This window comes from Frieseomelitta varia, unplaced genomic scaffold, assembly GCF_011392965.1.
Source record: "Frieseomelitta varia isolate USP_RPSP 00005682 unplaced genomic scaffold, Fvar_1.2 scaffold_229, whole genome shotgun sequence".
Lineage (NCBI taxonomy): Eukaryota > Metazoa > Arthropoda > Insecta > Hymenoptera > Apidae > Frieseomelitta > Frieseomelitta varia.
The window spans coordinates 397,595-419,300 of NW_025109956.1; the positions used below are offsets into that span (position 1 = coordinate 397,595).

Sequence of the window (21,706 nt, forward strand, 5' to 3'; positions counted from 1 at the left end):
CATTATTTGTGTATATTCTCAAACATATCAACTCAATTCGCTATTTTTTATTTTTTACAAACTATAATTTACTTAAATAACTATATTTTATAACAAATTATGTATCTATTCATTAACATAAAGTACGAATATTATTTTTGTAAAGTAAGTATTTATATTTTACACATTTGAAAGGACAAATAAGTTGTATATTTTTCTTATATTATTCCTATATTACTCTTTCTTATTTGATTTTTATTTTTTAACGCTATAATCAAAACTAGAATGATCGAAACGATTGATTTGTAATTTTTCATATAAAGTTTATAGATTTACAACTATATATAATACTAGAAATTTAAACAATTTTTCTTCATTGTATTAAATTCTTTTTTCATCCTTATACTTTAATCTCTCTAATACAAATTGTACACATTGTACTTGTAGAAATATGCATTGAGCAAATTAATTTATATCGTTTTCTTCAAATCATTCTTGTTGTATTTTGGAACAAATATTTGGATAATTTAAAATTAAAATTATATTGTCAAAAATGCCTCACTACAATTTAGTATCTAAATCCCTCCATCCCAAATTAGTTGTCCCATTTGATGTGTAAATGTGTATTCTGTGACCGGAGTAGTTGTCACATATGTAAAAAAATAAAATATAAACAAAATTTGGCGAAAATTGGAAATTTCTTTACTTAAAAGAAAATTTTTAACAATAATTTAATCTTAAATAATATTTAAATAGTTTTTAGCATTAATTATAGCCTCAGGTTTACACATAATACTATATGGTGACAATTTTTACATCTGAGTTTTTCTTTGTACATGTGCAATCTTTCCAGTTTATTTTCTTCAGTAAGAAATGGTTTTATGGAGAAAAAAATATCTAAACTCTTTTTTCTTGAAGATTCTATGAAAGGTTAATTTGGGCACATTTATGGGATATATGATCCTTTTAAGTGACTCTTTGATTCAAGAAAATATTTTTAATTTTTTTCAAATTTTAAAAAAGATTTTTTCTTTTTCGTCCACATTTACCAATTTTTTGAGAGTTTACATTGGAAATTGTACAGTTTGACGATGTACATTAAATTCTTCCGATGTAGTGAGTATAACACTGCTCTAAGTTTAGTAAACGCTGTAGCAAAAATTGTAGAATGATTACACATACCGTTATTTATTTCACGCTTTTTGACTTTGACTTTCAATGACAAATTATCATTCATCATTTCAGTTCTACACACATTTAAAATGACAACCAGTACTTTTGAAAATATTAAATTATTGCTGTTTTGGCATCAGCGTACTTTAATAAATAAGCAACAATTGAATGATTTTTTTTAGTTAGTTAATAAACATAGTACATACTTACTATCTTTACTAAATATTTAGATGTCAAGTAAAATAAACCGTATCAATAATCGGATCAGAAGTATACAGATGTAACAACTAATTTGAAACAGTATCTAGTATACAGATGTAACAACTAATAATTTAAAATTATATTTTCCTTTCTTTCTTTTAATTTCTATAGTGTTTACTCATATTGAAAGTACAATCACTTTTCTATAGACAGAAATAGTAGCTTCATGAATATTTACATATTTTATATATGTATATCGAATAGTATATTCACATTTTATTTTACCGATAAGCTTCCCAGTACATTCGATATAATAATATATATTTTACTAGTGTAATAAAAAGCGTTTATTTTCCCCAGAGTATTTTTTTTCGTATTGTGTTATAGTTGAAAATCTGAATAATATAAATTAAAAAATAAATTTAACTAGTATGCTTTTAGTTTATAATTTTAAATATATAGAAATATGTTATAATTTTAAATATATAGAAAAATATTTAAAATTTACTTCTTTATTACACAAAGTTTGTAATTAGGAAAAATAACATTGCCAAAAAAAGTTTTTATATTCAAATACTGTACACATTAGAAAACTAAAAATATTTTTATAAACAATCGTAACATAAGTGACTAATTTTTTCAAAACATTTAACGGATTATTAATTGTTTATATTATATTGATTTAATGAAAAATAAATGCGACAAACAATGAATAATTAAGATAATTAAATAATTACATATTTTAAACTTAAATATTTCCAATAAAAATATGCAGATTGTACTGATGGTTATTTTATTCATAAATACATTTGTGCGTTTTTATAACGAAAATGTTTGTTCGTAATAATTTTTTAAAATTATATAAGATATATAAATTACGAAATTTTATATTTATCGTTTCTTCTATCGATCACAATGTTTCCATTCTTTTTCAGAACAATAATAGTTGTGAAGGAAATTGCAAATGTATTTTATTTATATTTTTTTAATAAATATTTATGAGGTACAGATCTATACATAGCAAAATTTTATTAAGAATTCATTTTTCAAGAATCTATGACTAGAATGAAATAGAATATTTTCCTTCAATAAAAATTAACGGGTATTTTTTGCTATTTGATTTCTCGCTGAAGATATCGATATACAATAAGAACACGAAGATCAATTATTTTATGTTTTACAAACAAATATCACACATTAACTATATCATAATCTATATTCTCATTAGAAATTTTTCATAGCTATTCGATCTTTTCCTATTAGAAAATGAAAATATTTATTAACAAATGCAAATAACTAAGTAGATTATTGGTCCGTTGCTGTTTATATATGCGTATACTAAACAACAGGTTTAAAATATAGAATTTAATAAAATAATAATAAAACTAGCTTTCTAATCTTTTATATCGCACAATAATCCAAAAGTACCATAAATCAAACTTCTTATTTGATATACAATTAAATGCAATGATTAAAGTTCGAGTATATACATATAATGAAAACTTGGTCATTATTTATTATAAGAATCGTCTTATCGACTTTAATGATGTTATAATATATAATATTAAGGTCATTATCATGAACAACTTTTCACTATATATGGATGTTTATGAACAGCCATATTTCATGAGTCTGTTCTGGTTTTATATTCATATTTATTTTCATTTTTTACTACATCACTTATTAAAGCATTAGTATTAGTGTTCATTCAATTCATTGAAATAAAGTATTTCGTGTTATAAAATGAAATTATCATGGCATGAACTATCCTATAATATGGAAACTGAAAAGAACATTATGTTGATTACATAGCTGAATTTTTCGAAGGCAACACGATTTCAGTATAAGAATAATTGCATTTTTGAATAATGTAATTGCTGAAATTTCTATTAATAGTTCAAAATAATGTTACTCAATAATGTAATATAAATCAAAACAAGGAATTTCAAAAATATTGGTCACCTTATGATTTAATATAATTATTTAATATAATCTAAACCAAACATAATTTATTTAACATAGAATATGTAATATTGAAAATATTTTTACATGTATGTGCATCTGACTGGTAGGGTTGTCTGTTACTTTACGGCGATCTATTTAAAGAATCTTGCTTAAATACTCATTTTAAAAAATAATCAGTTCTTTTCAAAGAGTATTTATTGGGAGATATCAGATAAATCATCGATTTGGGATATAGATAAATCACCGATTGACTTTTATCATTATATTGAAATAATCCATAGAAATGAAAGATTTTTAATAAATAAGTAGTCTGAGGAATCCAGGAAAATATTCTTGACAACGTATTTTAAAGTCATTGAAATCGGTAAAAAAGTCGAAATTCTAAATAACTCGAATATCTTATAACAAATTCAAAGATCATTGAAATCGATGAAGTTTATCCTGTAAAAAGCATAATTAAATTACATTTTTGTAAATATATCGAAAACTAAGACTAAGCAACGGTAATATAATGTATATAAAGAAAAGTTCAGAATAATGATTTTGATAACATATTTCAAAGTGAAGATTGAAAGTGAAGAAATTTTTAAAGTAAATAATTACCAAAAACTTATGTGTAATATCTATCAATAGGGAAAAATACTGTTTTTTGTTGATCTAGATTTACTTTACACCAGGCATGTCCAACCCGCGCTCTGTATGTGGCCCTTAGACCTATCCATTATAACCAAAATTGGAATAATTGAATAAGAATTTTATTATTTGAATAATTTTAATCATGAATTTTCATGATGCTCTTTTTGGGCAGTACTTATATTTGCGAACATAATGAATGTTTTTTGCCATATGAAGCACACAAAAAATAAAATAAGAATAAAAATTTTAGACGAGCATTTTGAAAATATTCAAAGTACTTTCTTCGTATTGCCACTACCTGTTCATCAAACCAAATATTGATAAATTTATCTAAAAAACAAGCTCAGTGTTCTTATTAAAAATTTTCATACTTTTTTAATTAATATAAATATGTTTTTCTAATCAATGTAGTGTTTTACTATAAAAGTTGTTTTAATATTCTCACAAAAAGTTACATTTAACTAATGAAAAAATTCGTAAACTATTTGCGGCACTCAACAAATTTTTGTTGGCCAATGAGACCCAGAAGATCTAAAAGGTTGGACATTCATGCTTTACACCAAGACGAAAATATTATTTAATATTTAGCAGGTAGCGTTTGTATTGAACAAAGTGAATACTTGAGCTTTTGTTTTGGTTGTTGCATAGTAAAAGGGAATCGACATTTCGTTCCTTTTTCATTTCATTTGCATCAGATAAATTTTGAAGAAGTTGGCTGCGCGCTTAGGATATGTAGTCTTATATCCAGGTGTGTACTCGTTGTTGAGGGTCTTCTTCCTCTTGTCAAGATACATGGTCCATAGTGTTCGAAGTTTTCCACTTTCTCCCTCTGTGTTGAGTCAAAAACCGATCTTTTCCTCCTCTCGAAGATTGTAGGTACAAAGGTATTCGTGATGTGCCTATTGAGATTAGAAACATATCTTGTTTGCATCGATATATCGATTCTTGTATTTGAATCGATTTTTATTGCATTCTGATTCTATTTCATTCAATTAATAAGTGCAACATTTCATTCTAAATTTTAATTTTCCAAATTTCCGATTGTAAAAGAGAATTTTAAGGATTTAGTTTTGGTATTATGAAAATTAAACATAATACATTTTTTGTACATTAATCAAATAATATTATATGTTTTATTCATTTTTCAATGTTGCATTTATGCAATTCTATGGAATTATTTTACTGGTTGGTTCTTAATGGATTAATGTACAAGCATATGCGTAAAAATTGATTTTTAGTTTACGGGAGATCGAAGTTATCGTTATTTGTATTATATATTTTTTTTAATAATATGATATTTCATTTTTATTGATTCTTTTGTTATTTTTTATAATTATGTAATAATAATACAATAATAAAAATTTTAAATAATAAATAATAACGGTAAAGTTGTTGCAAGTTATGAGAAGAACAATTGTTTTTATAAAATTTGTTGTTACGACATTACATTACAACTTATATTTAAATAAACTTTTATATAATTAACTTCATTTTAATATATTTTTTCACTTTAAGATAAACATATAATAATAAGATAAATATTATATATATGAAAAAACTTCAAGCTCCCGTATTCTATTTGCATGAATTTTTCTAATGAATCGTTTGATGAAATGCCAGGGCCTAAAATGTATAAATGTATGTAACATGTCATATATTATATTATATATTGAGATATTGAAATAATTTTACTTTAATTGCTTAATACAAAGCAGTTAAAAATTGTTGATATTCGTCATAATGGTTGGACAATTGCTCGTAATTCGAATGTGAATTATACAAATATATGCACATTTCATTGCTATACCAGTAATATACAGTGATTCGCATTCAGACACTACATATTTAAACAGTTATAATTTCGTAAAAAAGATTGTACAACAAACCTAGGTATATTTTAAAATTTGAAACCTCTATTTTCAAAATATATCGTCATTTTATTCTAGGATGTTAATATAACTTATCTTATCAAAAACGCTATAAATTGTCATAGTATGTAAAAATATTGAAATTTTTTTTCTTGATTTAATCTACAATCGATTTGAAGATAAAAGCCTCTCTCCTTTATAATGATTTTGACCCCTAACTTAGATTTTCTTTCTCGATTGAGAAAGTTTGAATATCGAATGAAAACAAATATAACGACAAAAAACGATTCTTGAATTTCTGTTATCAAATTTCAATAAATATTCAAAGTTCAATGAAATGATGAAAAAAGAATCATACATCAAGTTTCGTGAAGTTGTTCAATTTTCAAATCCATTATAGATTCAGTCACAGATCAGAAATTTTTTAATGTTTTTACTATGATAATTTACAGCATTTTCAAGAAGAAACGTATCTTCGCCTACCCATTCGCTGTATGATGTAAAAATATTTTAGAATAGAATGAATGATACATTTCCAAGCTTCAAGTCCAGGTTTAGCTAAGTTTATTATTGTACAATTTTTTTTTCACAAAATTATAATAGTTTTAATATTTATATGAATTTTTCCGAATATATGAATTACCGTATATATTACTAGTACTTTATTAACCCTCGAACGGCAGACTGCAAATGACAATAATTGTGCTATTTCCACTTATATTAATTTCAGAGTCGCATACAGACAGGAAGAGAAAAAATTATAATATATTTACGAATTTTAAAATAGGTTTATTCATTTTTATATATAATTATTTTTTTATCATTATTACAAATAGAAAGTACAAAATAAAAATTATAAAATCATTAAGAAGTGATCAAATTTCGGAGAATTAAAATTTTAAGGGCTGTTGGACGTAATAAAAATTATAAATTTATAAAACTATGAGAAAATCATGAAAACTATACGATAAAAACTATTTATAGTATACAAAAAGCATAATTCTACTTGGAAATTATTATGGAAAATTTAATTTTATATTTTACAGGTTTTTCCTTTTCCCAACATAATATAATGTAACGCGTGGAATGATAAAAAATGCATTTTTTAATTTAATGCTTCGATTTTAAATGATTGTATCATAGCCGCGAGGGTTAATATATGTACACATGATAATATATTTATAAAGAAAAATAATTTGTAGATTTATGCATCGACTGCAGTCAAATATTTATCTCATAATCAGGTTAAATTAGTAACGAAAGTATTTTATAATTCGAGATTCCGGGAAAAAGTTGTGATTTCCGAAAATTTCAGGAAATTTTCAAAATCTCTCGCAAATATTGAGTGACATTTCAAAACTACATTCGTTTATAAAATTAAAGAGCTTTTTAAAATTATTTAAGTTAATGAAATAAAAAAATTTAAAAATTAATAAAATTAATAAAAGAAATGGTCGATATTTAAACTGTTATAATTTCGTGAAAAAAATAATAATCTCAGAAAAAATAGTTTATCTCAGATTATTTTACTTTAATATCTATGAACTGAAGTCTTTCAAACATGCTTTTACATGTACATACATATGTTAGCTTCAAAAATCGCAATTGGTCTTAGAGAAATATCCGCGAGAAATGAACGCGCTCTAACAAAATTTCTTGTTAGAATTTACCATAACACATGACACTTTCATAATGCGTTATAATTAATTCCTTTTACGATCATTAAGTTCAAAACGCCCCATGAGTGAAAAAAAAAAAACGATCAAAATGCATTATATATTTAGAAAAATAGTTATAACACAGAATTTCAATTCCGGTTGCTCTGAACTTAACACGTATATTACAAAATAAATAGAAGCATGGATAGGGAAAGGACAGAATCTTTATTCCATAAAATATCTAACCCAACCCAAACTTATTTTTAATTAAATTAGAATTAAATTTGATTTATTTTGGAGTTATGTTCGAGTAATTTCTAATTACATATTTAGGTTTGTTAGAATGCAAAATTTCGCGTTGCGGTTATTCATCTAGAAACACGTTTTAGTTATTTTTTAAGCTCGGTTTTCAAGTTTAATGAGACATTTTGCACATATGTACATATGTACATGTACATGTACAAGTTCTTTTCTCTTATATTAATTATTGAGATGTGTCAAAGTGTGATTGCGTCAGAAATAATAAAATCGTGAACATTCCAGCAGATTGAAATTTGCCCGCAATTTTATCAGGTCGTGCCGCAAAAAGTAATAGCATTATGAAAATGCCATGAGGCGTTGTGGTCAATAAAGAAGCTTTGAAGTTCTTTAAAGGTTTAATGCGTTTTGATCGTTTTCTCGTTTATTAAGCGTTTTCAGTCTTTGAGCTTCACATGTATGTACGTAGTTAGTTATTGCAGTATAAAAAGTTATTTATAAAAATTTTACTTACGTAATTATTCATTCAAATTTGCGATGTCACCTTCAAAGTACGCTCCTCTTGAACGTATGTAGTTATTCTAGCAACTTTTCCATTGGGCGAAACAGTACTGCAGCTTTTCAGTTCAAATTGACTTTGTTTCAATTTTGTTTCAGCAACACGTTTCGCCCAATGAAAAAGTCGCTGAAATATGTGCATACATTCAGGAGAGGGGTACTTTGAAGGTGACATTGTAAATTTGGATGAATAATTACATGAGTAATTTTTATAAATAAATTCCGCGAACATTTTGGGTGTATACATATATTAGAAAACAGAGAGAAGAATTGAAGGTCTTGTGTTTTGTAAAGTGTTGCAAATTGAAATGACTTTACAAAGTTTACAAAATCTTTTTGGCGTTCATTTTACAATGAATTTTTAGACGGAAGAGTTCCTTTTACAATAATTCCTGATGAAAGTTGATATATAATCTTTTTTCACAATATTGCAGCAGTCAACTAAACTTTTATGATTTTTTAATTTTGTGGACGAGTGTAATCCCGAAATGTCATTCGTGTTTCCAAAATTCTTAAGATCCTGACAATTTCAAATTAATTGGAACCCGGGCCTCGAGCATTCCCGATATTTTCAATATTTCGCATACTTCTAGTAATGAAAATTTTCTTCTGAAAAATTTATAACGTAAACATGAACATGAATCTAATCATAAATATTTAAAATTGATATTTTAGACCCTGAAATATAGTAATTATTTTTTAAATTGTAAAGTTTTAAATTTTGTAAATATGGAAAAAGTTGAATCGGATACTCATAAAGATTTTCTTTGCGATTCTAAATATATCCAAAAGAGAGAAGAAAGAGAAGAGAGAGAGAGAGAGAGAGAGAGAGAGAAACACTAGGTCTGTTGCATTTCGTTATTACGTTTCGCGGTTCATGGCATTGGTTTCATCAACGACGACGCTTGTTGCGGTGAAGTCGTGCAAATCTATATAAGAATTTTGTGCATCCGTGTGGGCGTTGTCGTGTTCGAAGCGTGACTCGCTCGTGGATGTCGTGGACGATGTGGTGCAAGAACGTTCCGAGGGTGTGCACGAGGACGTACCGTTCCGTGATATCCTGATGTTAGTTTGAGGACTTCCGGTGCAACTGTATCGAGACGTTAATGCTTCGGATCGCGATAAGGTGGACTCCACAGGAACATGTACCATTGGACACCAGGAGAAAAAGTGAGCAAATCCTCGTCGAAATCTGCAAAATCAAATGATTATCATTAATTAAATAGTTGTGCAAACGGACTCACTTTACAGATCTCGTTTAATTTTTTCTTTTTCATTAAAAGATTCGTGAGAAATTGAATAGAAAAGCGATTTAATTAAAGTGAGCACTTTAAGGAAAATATCACCGAGTACACATTTCAAACACGAGCAATACTTTTTTGGAAAAGAATTGAAGAATCGCGGGTTATATTTTATTTCCTTTTCTCTCGACGTATAGATATATGTTCAATATATGAGTGTTAATCGAGAACTATTGGTCTGTTGTGACGAAAATGTTCGTTACAGACAATAGTATTTTAGTTGTTTTATATACGAAACGACGATGCTGATATTAACAGATATTGGTACTGGCGGTAAAATTTTTGACGAAACACAACTCCTGTGTATGACATGTAAAGGAATTCTGGTAAATGGCTGTTCTCAAATCAATCATCTGGTATTCGTTCCATTCAGTTGGTGGGTCGAATAATGTTATCTGCATTTGTCTTTGGCAATTTATATGGTTTTTTGATACAAATAATTTTAATAATGTATAATTGAACATATCATGATTAAAATTTTTGTTTATACATTATTATATACATCATTGTACTAGAACTTTTTGATAAAGATTTAGACACTGTATGTAAGTAAATTTATTATTATCATTATTGTTGACAATGACATTGATTGTAGATAAAGCAGAGTGTTTAAAGGCGAAAAGTTCAAATATAAATGAGAATAAGGATAAACTCTAGCTTTAAGAGCCATTTTAATTCGAATATGTATAGATTTACGTAATGGTGACAATGGCACTCTTGTAATCAATAAGAGTGTAATTGTTATTAATTGAAAAGTTTTATTAATTAAATTCTGAATAAACAATATTATGCTGAATTATTTCAAATTACAGAAGCTGCAATTGAAACGTACGAGATATAACGCATTATGTTGTAATTACTATTAATTAAATTACGAGCCTAATTCAAATCGAATTACAACATATTCTAAGAAACAACCGTATTTGATACATGATTGGATATTTTCGATGTATTCTTTTACAATGTATGAAGTAAAGTAAGTGTTTGAAGTATGTTGCATAATTGTTATCAATTATAAAATATAACTGATAATTTTAGCGTATTAATAGTTAATATAATTAATAATTGGGTAATAATTAATATTTCATAAATCTTTTTTAATTTTTCTGTTATTTATTTTTATCTAATATTTTCATAATCATAAAATTGTTATACCTATAATGAGGAAAGTTTCCTACTGTTTTATCAAAAGTTTTTCAAAGGAGAAACAAGCCTTTTAATACTATAATTACGATATACTTATATTTGAAAAATTTTTAATTATTTTTAAAACTTTATTTATACGTTAATTGATCAAGCAATGATGATCTTTGAAATACATTCTTTAAAGGTGCCTTAACGTGAAACTTACTTAAAGGTACTTACGTGCTGTTTAAAGTACTATTTTACCTGGAATTCATCCAGCAGTAGATTATGGGATTGTACATGCTGTTAGACATTGCGAGCCAGTAAATACCTAGAAAAACTTCTTGTATATATGGTTCGTTCGTAATTTCCGGGAAATATGATGTTATGATGAAGTACACGTGGAAAGGTAGCCAGCATACTGCAAATATTACTACCACCACAATCATCATTTTCACAACCTGAAAAACAAATGCACCATTATTTATTATAGACGTTATTAGTTTTTACTAGTACACGATTTCGGAAGAAATGTAGGACATATCATGATAATAGTAATAATTAGTAAAATTCAATTTTACATTCAAGCTTGATATGTACTATAATATTTTAATTAATTAATATCGTTTAATTATTGCATAAAAAATGCTTCTGCTATTTGATGATGAAAAGAATGAAAGGAACAGAATTCAGAAAATGCCATTCAGAATTATACCGTGTATTTCTCTTGTATAGAGAAATAATTTTAATATTATATGTTTCATGTTCAGCTTCATCTTTGTTTGAATAATCTTAATATTATCCTTGATTTTGTTTTAATATTATGTCAAAGAACATTCTTGTTCATTCTTAAGATACACATAAAATGTTAATAATCAATCAGTTGTTAATCGTTCGATGCAAAACATTTTGTATTAGATTTTTTTGATAAACTAATATTTTGACAAATATGTCAAAACAATTAAATAAATTAATTCTTATGCAAGTGGTTGCACGCGAATTAATAATTTTTTTCAGAGATTTTTGTCAAAATGTTCGAAAACAATTTCTTAAGAAAAATTCGCACGTTTTCAACAAAAGATGTATTGATCGTCTGAATGATCGTATGAACTCTACTTCTCTTTGTAATGGTATTGAATATTATTAGTGAATTATGAATAATATTAGTGAATTATGAATCAAATATTGCACAGGAAGCATAGGATTTTGAGACAAGAAATGATTCTATATACACAAAAATATTTTCGTTTATAAAAATATTACAACTATAAAATTACAAAAATATTACACTATGTAGATCTAAGCACTAAAAAAGTTACCTTTTTCATACTACCATGCCTCAAAAAGTTAGAACAAAAAATCCTTGCAAGAAATAGTATACTATATATACTATTTCTTCGGTTGTACGAAATCATCAGAATAGTCAGTATTTTGACCAGTTTGATCAATGAAGAAAATTCATGGATAGAGTCGTAGATTCATAAATTAATATTACTCATGTATGAAAAGTGTTGTTTGTGTTGTGAAGTTTTTGTGAAAGAAAGATCTTACCAAAACTGAGATTTATGTCGAATAAAATAGGAAAAGATTAATCGAAAAACAGCAATTTTAATATTATCATATATAATAATATGAGTATTTATTTATTCTATGCAAATACATAAATAATTTACGATAAATGTTTAACAAAATAATTTTTATAAATTTCTCTTACTGTTACAGAGAAATGGATAAGTACTAATAAATTACGAAAAAAAATAAACAAAATTACGAAAAAAATTAATTAGAAGAAATGTATTAAAAAAGAGGAAATTGTTAGTAAGCATAAAATTATAACAGAAATTTTGAGTATCAATCAACATGTGAGACAAAGCAACCATAGCGGGACAAAGCAATCATAGAATAATTGGACAATTGGACATAACTTCTATTTGAATATAAGACCAGTATATTTACTAATTATAATAATTGTAATTATTAAATTTTCAGTATAATTTATAGTTATCGTTTTTTTACTTAAAAAATTTTTTAATTTCATATCCATTTTAATTCTGTTTTTAATGTCTATTCTTTATTTTATTTTTTCTATTTGAAGTACCGACAAATTTGCAATCAAACAAAAACATATAAACATTATAGCCTTTTAATGATTTTCAAATTATTATTTTATATGTTTTCGAAAACATAATTAAATTAAAAAATCCCCATGAGGGATTGTAGTCACATTAAAGCGATATAAAGGAATCGTTTATATAAAGCGCTGTGTATATATTTTTAAGTACGATGAGAATATGAAGGCCTAACGTAATAATTTTTAACTTGTCACTTAATATCCTGCATTCTTATATTCATTTGACTTTTAGTGAAATAAAGTAAAATTACATATATCTTTACTACATCATATTTGTATACTTTTTCATTTTATATTTGTCAATGGTTTAATATTTTATTAAAGTTCATTTCAAGAAATCTATTAAATAATTACCTCAAATGTCTGAAATACAATAGAATTTACTTTTGTTTAAATATTATTCACGTATTTCACGTTACCTTAAATTTTTTTCCAGATGATTGACACCAGTTATAGTTTATTATATTGAATATTACCAATTAGCTAAAATAGTGATTTTACTTAATGAAATTGCAGAATAATCTTTGAATTACTGTTTCTTTTCAATTATTTGCAAAATATTTTTTCTTCACTTTACTTGCAGGGCGTACTAAGTTAAAGGGGAACTACTAATCTGTCAAACGATTTTGCTTTTTGTTTCACTAACATAAGTCTCGTTTACAAATATATTCAATTTACATTTCACGTTTTCGTAAAAGTACAATATTATAATAATAAATTATGAAATTATTTTCAATCATTGTTTGAAAATGATTTTTCAAACATATTTTTTCCATTAATTCTTTGTTGAAAATTTCATTCGATCGAAAATTTGAAATTATAAAATTCGAAAATTACATATGATTACAAATGTGATCTCGATTGAAAAGAATTATATATTTTGAAATATTGAATATAAAATTGAATTTCTTGAATTATTTTTAAGAATAGAATTTTTATAAAATTGAATTTCAAAATAATATAAAATTTTGTTTATTACTTTAAAACAATATGTTCAAAAGGAATATTTATGAAGAACATAATTATTACAAAATATTTATATATATGAATATTTTATAATAAAAGATATTAAAATACAAAAGGAAATGGAACTATAAAGTGATGATATACAATAGTAAAATATTCTTTTTTCTAAGACCATACGACTGTACTATGCAAGTCAATTGCCTTAAATTCTCGCTTTTACTGTTCGCTCGCGACTACATGAAAATATACTTTGTTATATACTCTTTACATAGATCTAACATCTAGTTCACATATATACGTATATCTACTCCTTAGTGTAAAATTAACTGAATATACAAAGCTATACTTATCACGAATTTAATCCGAATCCACTTTGACTGAATAATTCGATTGTGTTTATTTTGCAATTTTTAATATTTATATAAATTTATATAAATTCTCCAATAACATATACTCAGTAATTTTAATTTTTGTATAAGTGAAAAGAAATTTTGTTTTAATGCTTTCTCGTTACAGTATTAAAAATGAGTAAGTAACTTTTCGTTTAATCTACTTGAACTGTATTGACAATGAGCAGCAATTTGAAACAACACAAACCGCCATCTGTTTTTAAAGTAGGTTTGATACTGCACAAATCCACCATCAAGTTCATTGCGTGGAATTCCCATCACTGTCCGGTTCCAGTTTACAAAACTATCCCATCTATGAAATTGTATCATTTTGCCATTATATATGACAATACAACTGCTTCTTAACTGATGCACAATACGGATAAAAATCAAAAAATCAACTTCTATGTTGGCACTTGAGTGCTTCATGAGAGTATTCCCAGATATGTATTAGAAATATGCAAACAATGTTATTAAATCAAATGTTATCAATCTGGCCATTTCATTTACGAGGTAAAAGTTTCTGTTGAAATTCCAATTGTCTTACAATTACAAGTGTGCTTGTTTTATAAAAATAAAAATTTTGCTCACGTGTGTCATTAGAAGATAAATACTTGTTATTTTCTGCTTTTTTTTTCACTTTTTTTTACGATCAAATTAATGAAGATTTGAACGCTCTGATAATTATAATTAAAATTTTTAAAACTATTTCTCAAAACTGCTTCATGATTTTTAATGGAAACGTGCGTATATATCTTATAAAAAATTATGCAAAAATTAGCAGCCTCTATTTGCCCTTTAATTTTTGATAATTTTTTTTTCAACTCAGCAACGAAAAAGATTTAGATATGTATAATGATTCAGAAGAACAAAAAACTAGGAAGTTTTTTAAATTTCATAATTTCATTAATTATTTACATAAAAATATAAAAATATAAAATATAATAATTTATTGAAATGTGTATAAACACTTAAATAATTGAAGTCTAAAATATGATTTTTATTTCTAATTTCTATTGATTGAATACATTGTGCGTTGTCTGTAGAATAAAGAAATAAAAAAATCGACTTTTTTTCGATAAAAAGGCAATAGTAGGGTAATAGTAATAATAATAATTTAATGTAATAGTACAATAACTATAATAGCTGTTGTAACAATTGTTACTTTAATATTATAATATTAATAATTATATATATATAATATTATAATAATTATAATATTTAATTCAATAAGAAAAATATTTATAAAACAAAGTTCTAATTTACCAAATAAATACTAATCTATCAAAACATAGATATAATAAATCACAAAAACCCGAAATATGACTTTTGCCCTCAAATTCTACTGATTCGATGCACTGTGTAATATATCATTAAAAGAATTTGTACAGCTGTCTATCGTATTTCTTCTAGATTAGATTTTTGAAACTTGACGTTTTTTGCTTACGATAATTTCGTAATTTTTCTTCTTAAAAATTTTCATCAGAAATTGTCAAATTGTTTCGTGTTCATTAAATCATTCATAATATATTATATTTACATATACCTATACGTCTATAGGATGTTTCTCTTATCTTGCTTATTTTAATATCTTCGGCATCTTTATCAATATAAAAGTAAGAATGAAATAACAGATAAATATGTATTGTGGTTCATGATTTTTCATAATCGCAAAATCACTTTTTTTCCGAGTATTCAAGATCATCATTTTTTAAATTGTGATGACATATTCTTCTTTCTGTATTATTATACATGAAAAAACTGCGCTTCAAACATGTATGATATGTTGACTTTTAAATGGTTATAAAAAAATCATCATAATTTGATCAATTAGGTTTTGTTATGTGTTCTTTTTTACAAGAAATGATTAATGTGACTTCGAAATGATGGATATTGCATTATGCACGCGTTTTATGAAATACGTAGCGTTGCACTCAATGAAAAAATTTTGAGTTGTGGTGCAAGATGTTGGATAAATCGTGATATAAGAATCCCCAGCCAGATTTTTTTATTTTTGAATGAAGTATAAGTAATGAGCATATTTAAGCAAAAACATGCATGCATGCATTCTTCCAGCTATCGGGAACGCAATGTCATCTTTTCGTATCTGAAAATACCTTGAAGCTAATGAAAACCCTAATCAACATTTCTAGAAAATTCTTAAAAATAAACATTTAGAAAAGAAATAAGAATTGATCATTTTCTCTCAAATTACCATTTTTTTGTACCACATGATCTGAAGATCAATATATCATAGATTCGTTCGAAATATATTTTTTACAATAATATGGAATATTTATAATAGTATAAGAAGAAAAACGTGTCGTCATGATTAAAGAAAACGGCGATGAGCTTGAAAACTAGACAAAAAGCGATTTTATTGGGAAAAATCATGAACTACAATATATGTTGTTTGTAATTAAATAATGTTGTCTTAGCACATTTTTCAGTAAAAATAAAAAATGAAATAATAATAAAAGAAACTATAAATTAGAGTCTTACTTATGTGAAACTTTTATTTTCCGAATATCTTAATATTCGAATATTATATTAATAGAACAGCATGTTTGATGATAATTGGAACATCATCTGTTACTGACAAACGTTTTATTTTAACGTCCGATTATGATTAGACTGCAGATTTTTATACATTTATGAAAAATTTGAAAATAAAAAGATACACGCGATATAAATAATATTGTACAATTAAATACTGAATAAAATTTTTAAAGTACAAGTGTTCTTATAATACTTAAATACAATTCTTCTCATATTTGTTGAGCGGCATTGTCAGTTAAATGTTCGTTATACTATCTTAATGAATTAATATCGAGAAACCATGTTGAAATACACATTTTTAAGCCAACGTTAATTTCTCATTAAAAACATTCTCAGCTGAACATTTTCAATTCCAATTTTCCAGCTGGAAATGTTTAGCTGAGAATGTTCCTGATGAGAAATTGATGTCGTGATGGCTTGTTCAAAAAAATGAAAATGAGTTCACAAAAGTCGCCCGTATTTACACAAAAATGTATAGTATGTCGTAACCAATTAGATTGGTACTTTTTTTAGTGACAAAATGCGGTGTCCTAGGCGTCGACCAAAAGTTAACTTTTATGATACAAGCTTATGATCGCTCTCGTTGCTTCATGATAGAGTTAATCATTGAAACTTCAACAATATTCAATAAGTAAATTAATTTCTTACCTAGATTTCATTTCTTTTAATTATCTTCATAAAAATATAAAAATTTATAACATAAAAATGCATTATTTTTATATATAAATACAAAAATTAAGGTACAGAAAATAATAATTATTTAATATATACTGATTAATCTCTTCTTGTTTGTTAATTATACCTGATTTACAATGCATCTATTTAATAAAAAAAAAAAAAATTCTTCATCGTCGATGATTCAATCTATCGACTAATGTCAATTCCAACTATTTTTAGCAATACTCCTTTTTATGGCACAGGTCATTATGGATTGTTAGAACATTACGTTACTACGTGGTAAAATGGATCAGTGATTCCGCATATAGAGGAAACGAGAGTTCATTGTCGCTTAATCGAAATCCAATAGGATTAACTTGGACATTGGGAAGGATTGTGCAGAAGAAGATTCTCTCGTATCAATGCATGCAATGCGTTTTTCTCTGGTCCTTTTTCGCGTTCATTTAATTAAATGACCGCTTGACTGACGCGTTCTTGCTTTTACCTTTCTTCTCTCATTCGAACTTTAACAGCTTTTTGTTTTATCGTCTTGTTAATTACAATTATAGATGAATCTATTGCATTCGAAAGAAAAAATTAAATAAAATAAGTATGAAATACCAAACGTTTAGCATTTAATAAAGGTAGAATAATATTTCTTTAGGAATGACAATTGACAGAAATTATGAGAAATTCTTAGAAAATTTATGGTCAATTATACAATTAATGAAAAATTGTTCAATATAATTCTAATCCACGAATTTAATGTATTTGCAAGAAGATGTAATAGGAAAATTATAATACCGATGAAATGTTAAATATTTCACTTATAGAATATTATGTAAAATTCGAAGAAATCCATTAGGATTTATTACTTATTTATTACTATTATTATTAACACATTCAAGTTTACAATCTATCAATGCAAAGATCATCTGATTAAAAACATTTTGTATTCGAGGGAAAACATCTCGAAAAATAGCTACAACAATGTTTCCAAAAGTTAATTCCTTCAGGAATTAACTTTTGTTCTCAGAAATACATAGGAAGTTATTAAACGTCGTGACACGGAAGCAAAGAACTTTCATTAGGGGAGCAGATGTTACTTTCCAGAGAAACTTTTTTCTAAAAGACCTGACTCACATTTTATCAAAAAAGAGTTCTTCGTCAGAAACAAAGGTAAGATATAACATAAATAAAAGCAATTCAATACTATTTGTAGGTCAATAATAAAAATTTGAAGTCTAGTTTTCGTTGTATTTTCTCCTGGAAAATAACACCTATTCGATCGTAAAATTCCATCATTACGAACTATAAAAGATACACGTATAAAATTTATAGGTCACTGTCTACAATAAATTATCATTATCAGGAGGTAGAAAATTTTAGCGAATCTCTAGCTCTTAGAAAAAATAAAATATTTCAAAATCTGTTTGTCAAATAAAAGATTAATTAAACAAATTTTGTTTAATAGATGAATCGTAGGTTTTATTTATTTGAATTCCAGTTTTAGTTATTTCAATGTAAAAATGTTAATGTATCGATAAAAATTAAAATTTTCATACAAAATTGTTCATTTATGATTCAGAATTTTTTTTAGAATCTTTGAAATTTTCAATCAAATTTTTCGAAGTTAGCCTTTCCTGTTCAATATGTTTCAGAACTCCCTCGTGGTACGTGTGCGAGGTCAAGTATAAACGATTTTTGGATTAGCTGAATGATTTTCTGTAGTAGTATTTCCAAAATATTTTTGCCCTCGTCATTTTAACTATTTAAAAAAAACACGAGCTGCATATAATCCAACAGATATTTAAAATCCCGTTTTAAATCTTAAATAAGCATAGTTTAGTTTATATTTTGTTTTAAAACGTTTGATTACTTAAATTTTATTAAATATTATATTATTGTTTCATGTTATATATTTTCATATATATTTTATATATATATAATTTTATTATATTTATTATATTTATATTTATATATATATATTTTATATGTATATATTTTTATTTTATATATATTTTATTATATAGTATACATGACGAAATTTTATTTAATATAATATATAAATTCGTCGGCAGAGGAATAGTTTATATAATAGGATAATAATAAAAGTTCAAAATCAAACAAACAAGTGAATTTAATTGGACATTGACTGAAATTTGCTTCAAATAAACAAAATTCATATAAATGCAATTTCAAATTAATCTCTAACTAATAAATGTTGTAAATCATTGAAATCATTTCAAAATCACATCCTAATATAGAATTCAAATTTTTTTATGGCCATAGCATCTTCTATTATTTAATTTTTTATAAATAACATAATGAAACGCGTTAGAAAAATGTGTTTTTACGAAAAAATATAAATAAATAAATGATTTAATTGAAATCATTTCATCGTAAACAAATATCATGCTAAAATTGTTGAGGAACGATCAAGCTATTTGCAGATTACACTATCGATGCTATGTGTTACAAATGAACTTAGTTTACGAGAAGGTGTGGCACCCTGTTAGACCTTCTAACTAGAAATTATAGCGCGGCTTAATGTTTAGACTGCCATAAACGCGATGCATCGAGTAGATATACCTACCGCAACGCCGTATTTCGCATGTATTTTTGCAGCTCGCGTTTAAAACTAATTTAAAACGTCTTCTCGAGTTGGTTCCCTGAACAATATCTCCTTGATAGGAGACTTGGAAAATTCATTGAAACGTATCGAGTATAAACGTGATATTAAATGGGACTTCATGTCTCACAGTCTGAAATACCGACCTCGAAAAAATTAGAGTATTTCTTATGCTCTCTGCGATTTACTGCGGTAGATGCAGGAATTATATTTAACTCAATCAAGGAATAAAGTCAGTAGTTGATGGAAAGATTTTTATTTCTTGAAACAGCTGCTGTTATATTGAATTTCCAAAGCGCGGCGAGAGAACTTGATGTTTGCTTTGAAGATTTGTCTATCTAGGCTTTTTCGATGTTGTCGAGAGTTGGCCTAAGGATGCAGACATCAGGATTTCTCCACGTATCTAAGGCAAACGTTGGAATTTCTCCGAAAAGTTTTCGCTTTTTTTTGAGGGACAAGGCCTTGCACGTACTACAGTCCGTCCAACTGAGGCAGTAGATCTAACAAGCGCGCGTGATCAATGCGTATCTAGGATCGATTCATGGGTTTCAGAGACTCGCGAATTAAGAACATAATCGTTGTAAAAACCACAGAGTAATAGTACCAGTTCGTCCCTGAGGATCAATCAGTGACACTTAATGACAATCAATAGTTGTGGCTGCTACCAATTTATTAAAAATAATTATATTACGTATCGAGCGCGTGAATGCTTTGTTTATGTCTACTGCCTCGTCTCGTTGGACAGATTATAGCTGCAGAGAAGTACAGGGCGTCCATAAAATGTCTTTACAATTTCAAAAATTTATTGCAAAGGTAAATAAAAAGACAGATAACTAGAAATTATTACAAAATAAGACGTATACATTTAAGTTTTTTTTGTCTTATTTAATACACCTCTATATGGGTACCATTATTTGCACGAAGCACATCAAGACGGTACTCGATTTCTTACCATGTTCGCTGTAGCATACCCTCATCAATGGTGGCAATGACATCAGTGATCCTCTGCTTTAGATTAGTGATGCCCCATATCTTCGTTCGATACACGATATTTTTAGCATAACTCCATGTGAGTGTAAGTCTCCATAAAGTCTCTTTTACAATTTCAAAAATTTATTACAAGGGCAACTGATGAGATATCTTCATCAAATTTGTTCTATGTACTCATGTTATCAAGTTTTTATCACATTGTATTTCAGGTACCCTGTTGATGAACAAGCTACTATTAAAGGAACCCCTTTATGAAATAAACCCCCAAAATGGCTTCTTCTCAAGAGAAGGCACAGTATGTATCATGGTTTATTGAAACCAAATCGAATCTGCAGACTCAGCGAAACTTCAGAACTAAGTATGAAAGAGATCCACCGTCACATCCATCAATTCGTGCATGGCACAAGAAATTTATGGAGACAGAGACAGTGTTCGATAAAGCGAGGAGTGGACGACTAAGAACATCTGAGGAAAACATCGACCGTGTAAGAAATCGAGTTTTGATGTGCTTCGTGCAACTAATGGTGCCCATATAGAGGTATATTAAATAAGGCAGAGAAAATTTAAATATATACGTTTCCTTCTGTAATAATTTTCACTTATCTGTCTTTTCATTTGCCTTTGTAATAAATTTTTGAAATTGTAAAGAGATTTTATGGA

At 26.5% G+C, this 21,706-nt stretch overlaps 1 protein-coding gene across 2 annotated transcripts in view; it reads right to left on the minus strand.

The window, feature by feature from the left end:
- Positions 1–4,411: 4,411 nt before the first annotated feature.
- The window catches only part of LOC122527639 (tachykinin-like peptides receptor 99D), a 213,685-nt gene continuing 196,390 nt past the window's right edge, over positions 4,412–21,706 (minus strand). Inside the window, exons 5-7 of one of the 2 annotated variants that reach the window (XM_043652000.1) lie at positions 10,987–11,183; positions 9,343–9,488; positions 4,412–4,853 (exon numbers count right to left, since the gene is read on the minus strand). In XM_043652000.1, the coding sequence (XP_043507935.1) occupies positions 4,738–4,853; positions 9,343–9,488; positions 10,987–11,183 (459 nt within the window). In that variant the 3' untranslated portion in view covers positions 4,412–4,737. Of the gene's footprint in view, positions 4,854–9,096; positions 9,489–10,986; positions 11,184–21,706 lie in introns of those variants that run through there. The other variant, XM_043651999.1, reaches the window with a different exon arrangement.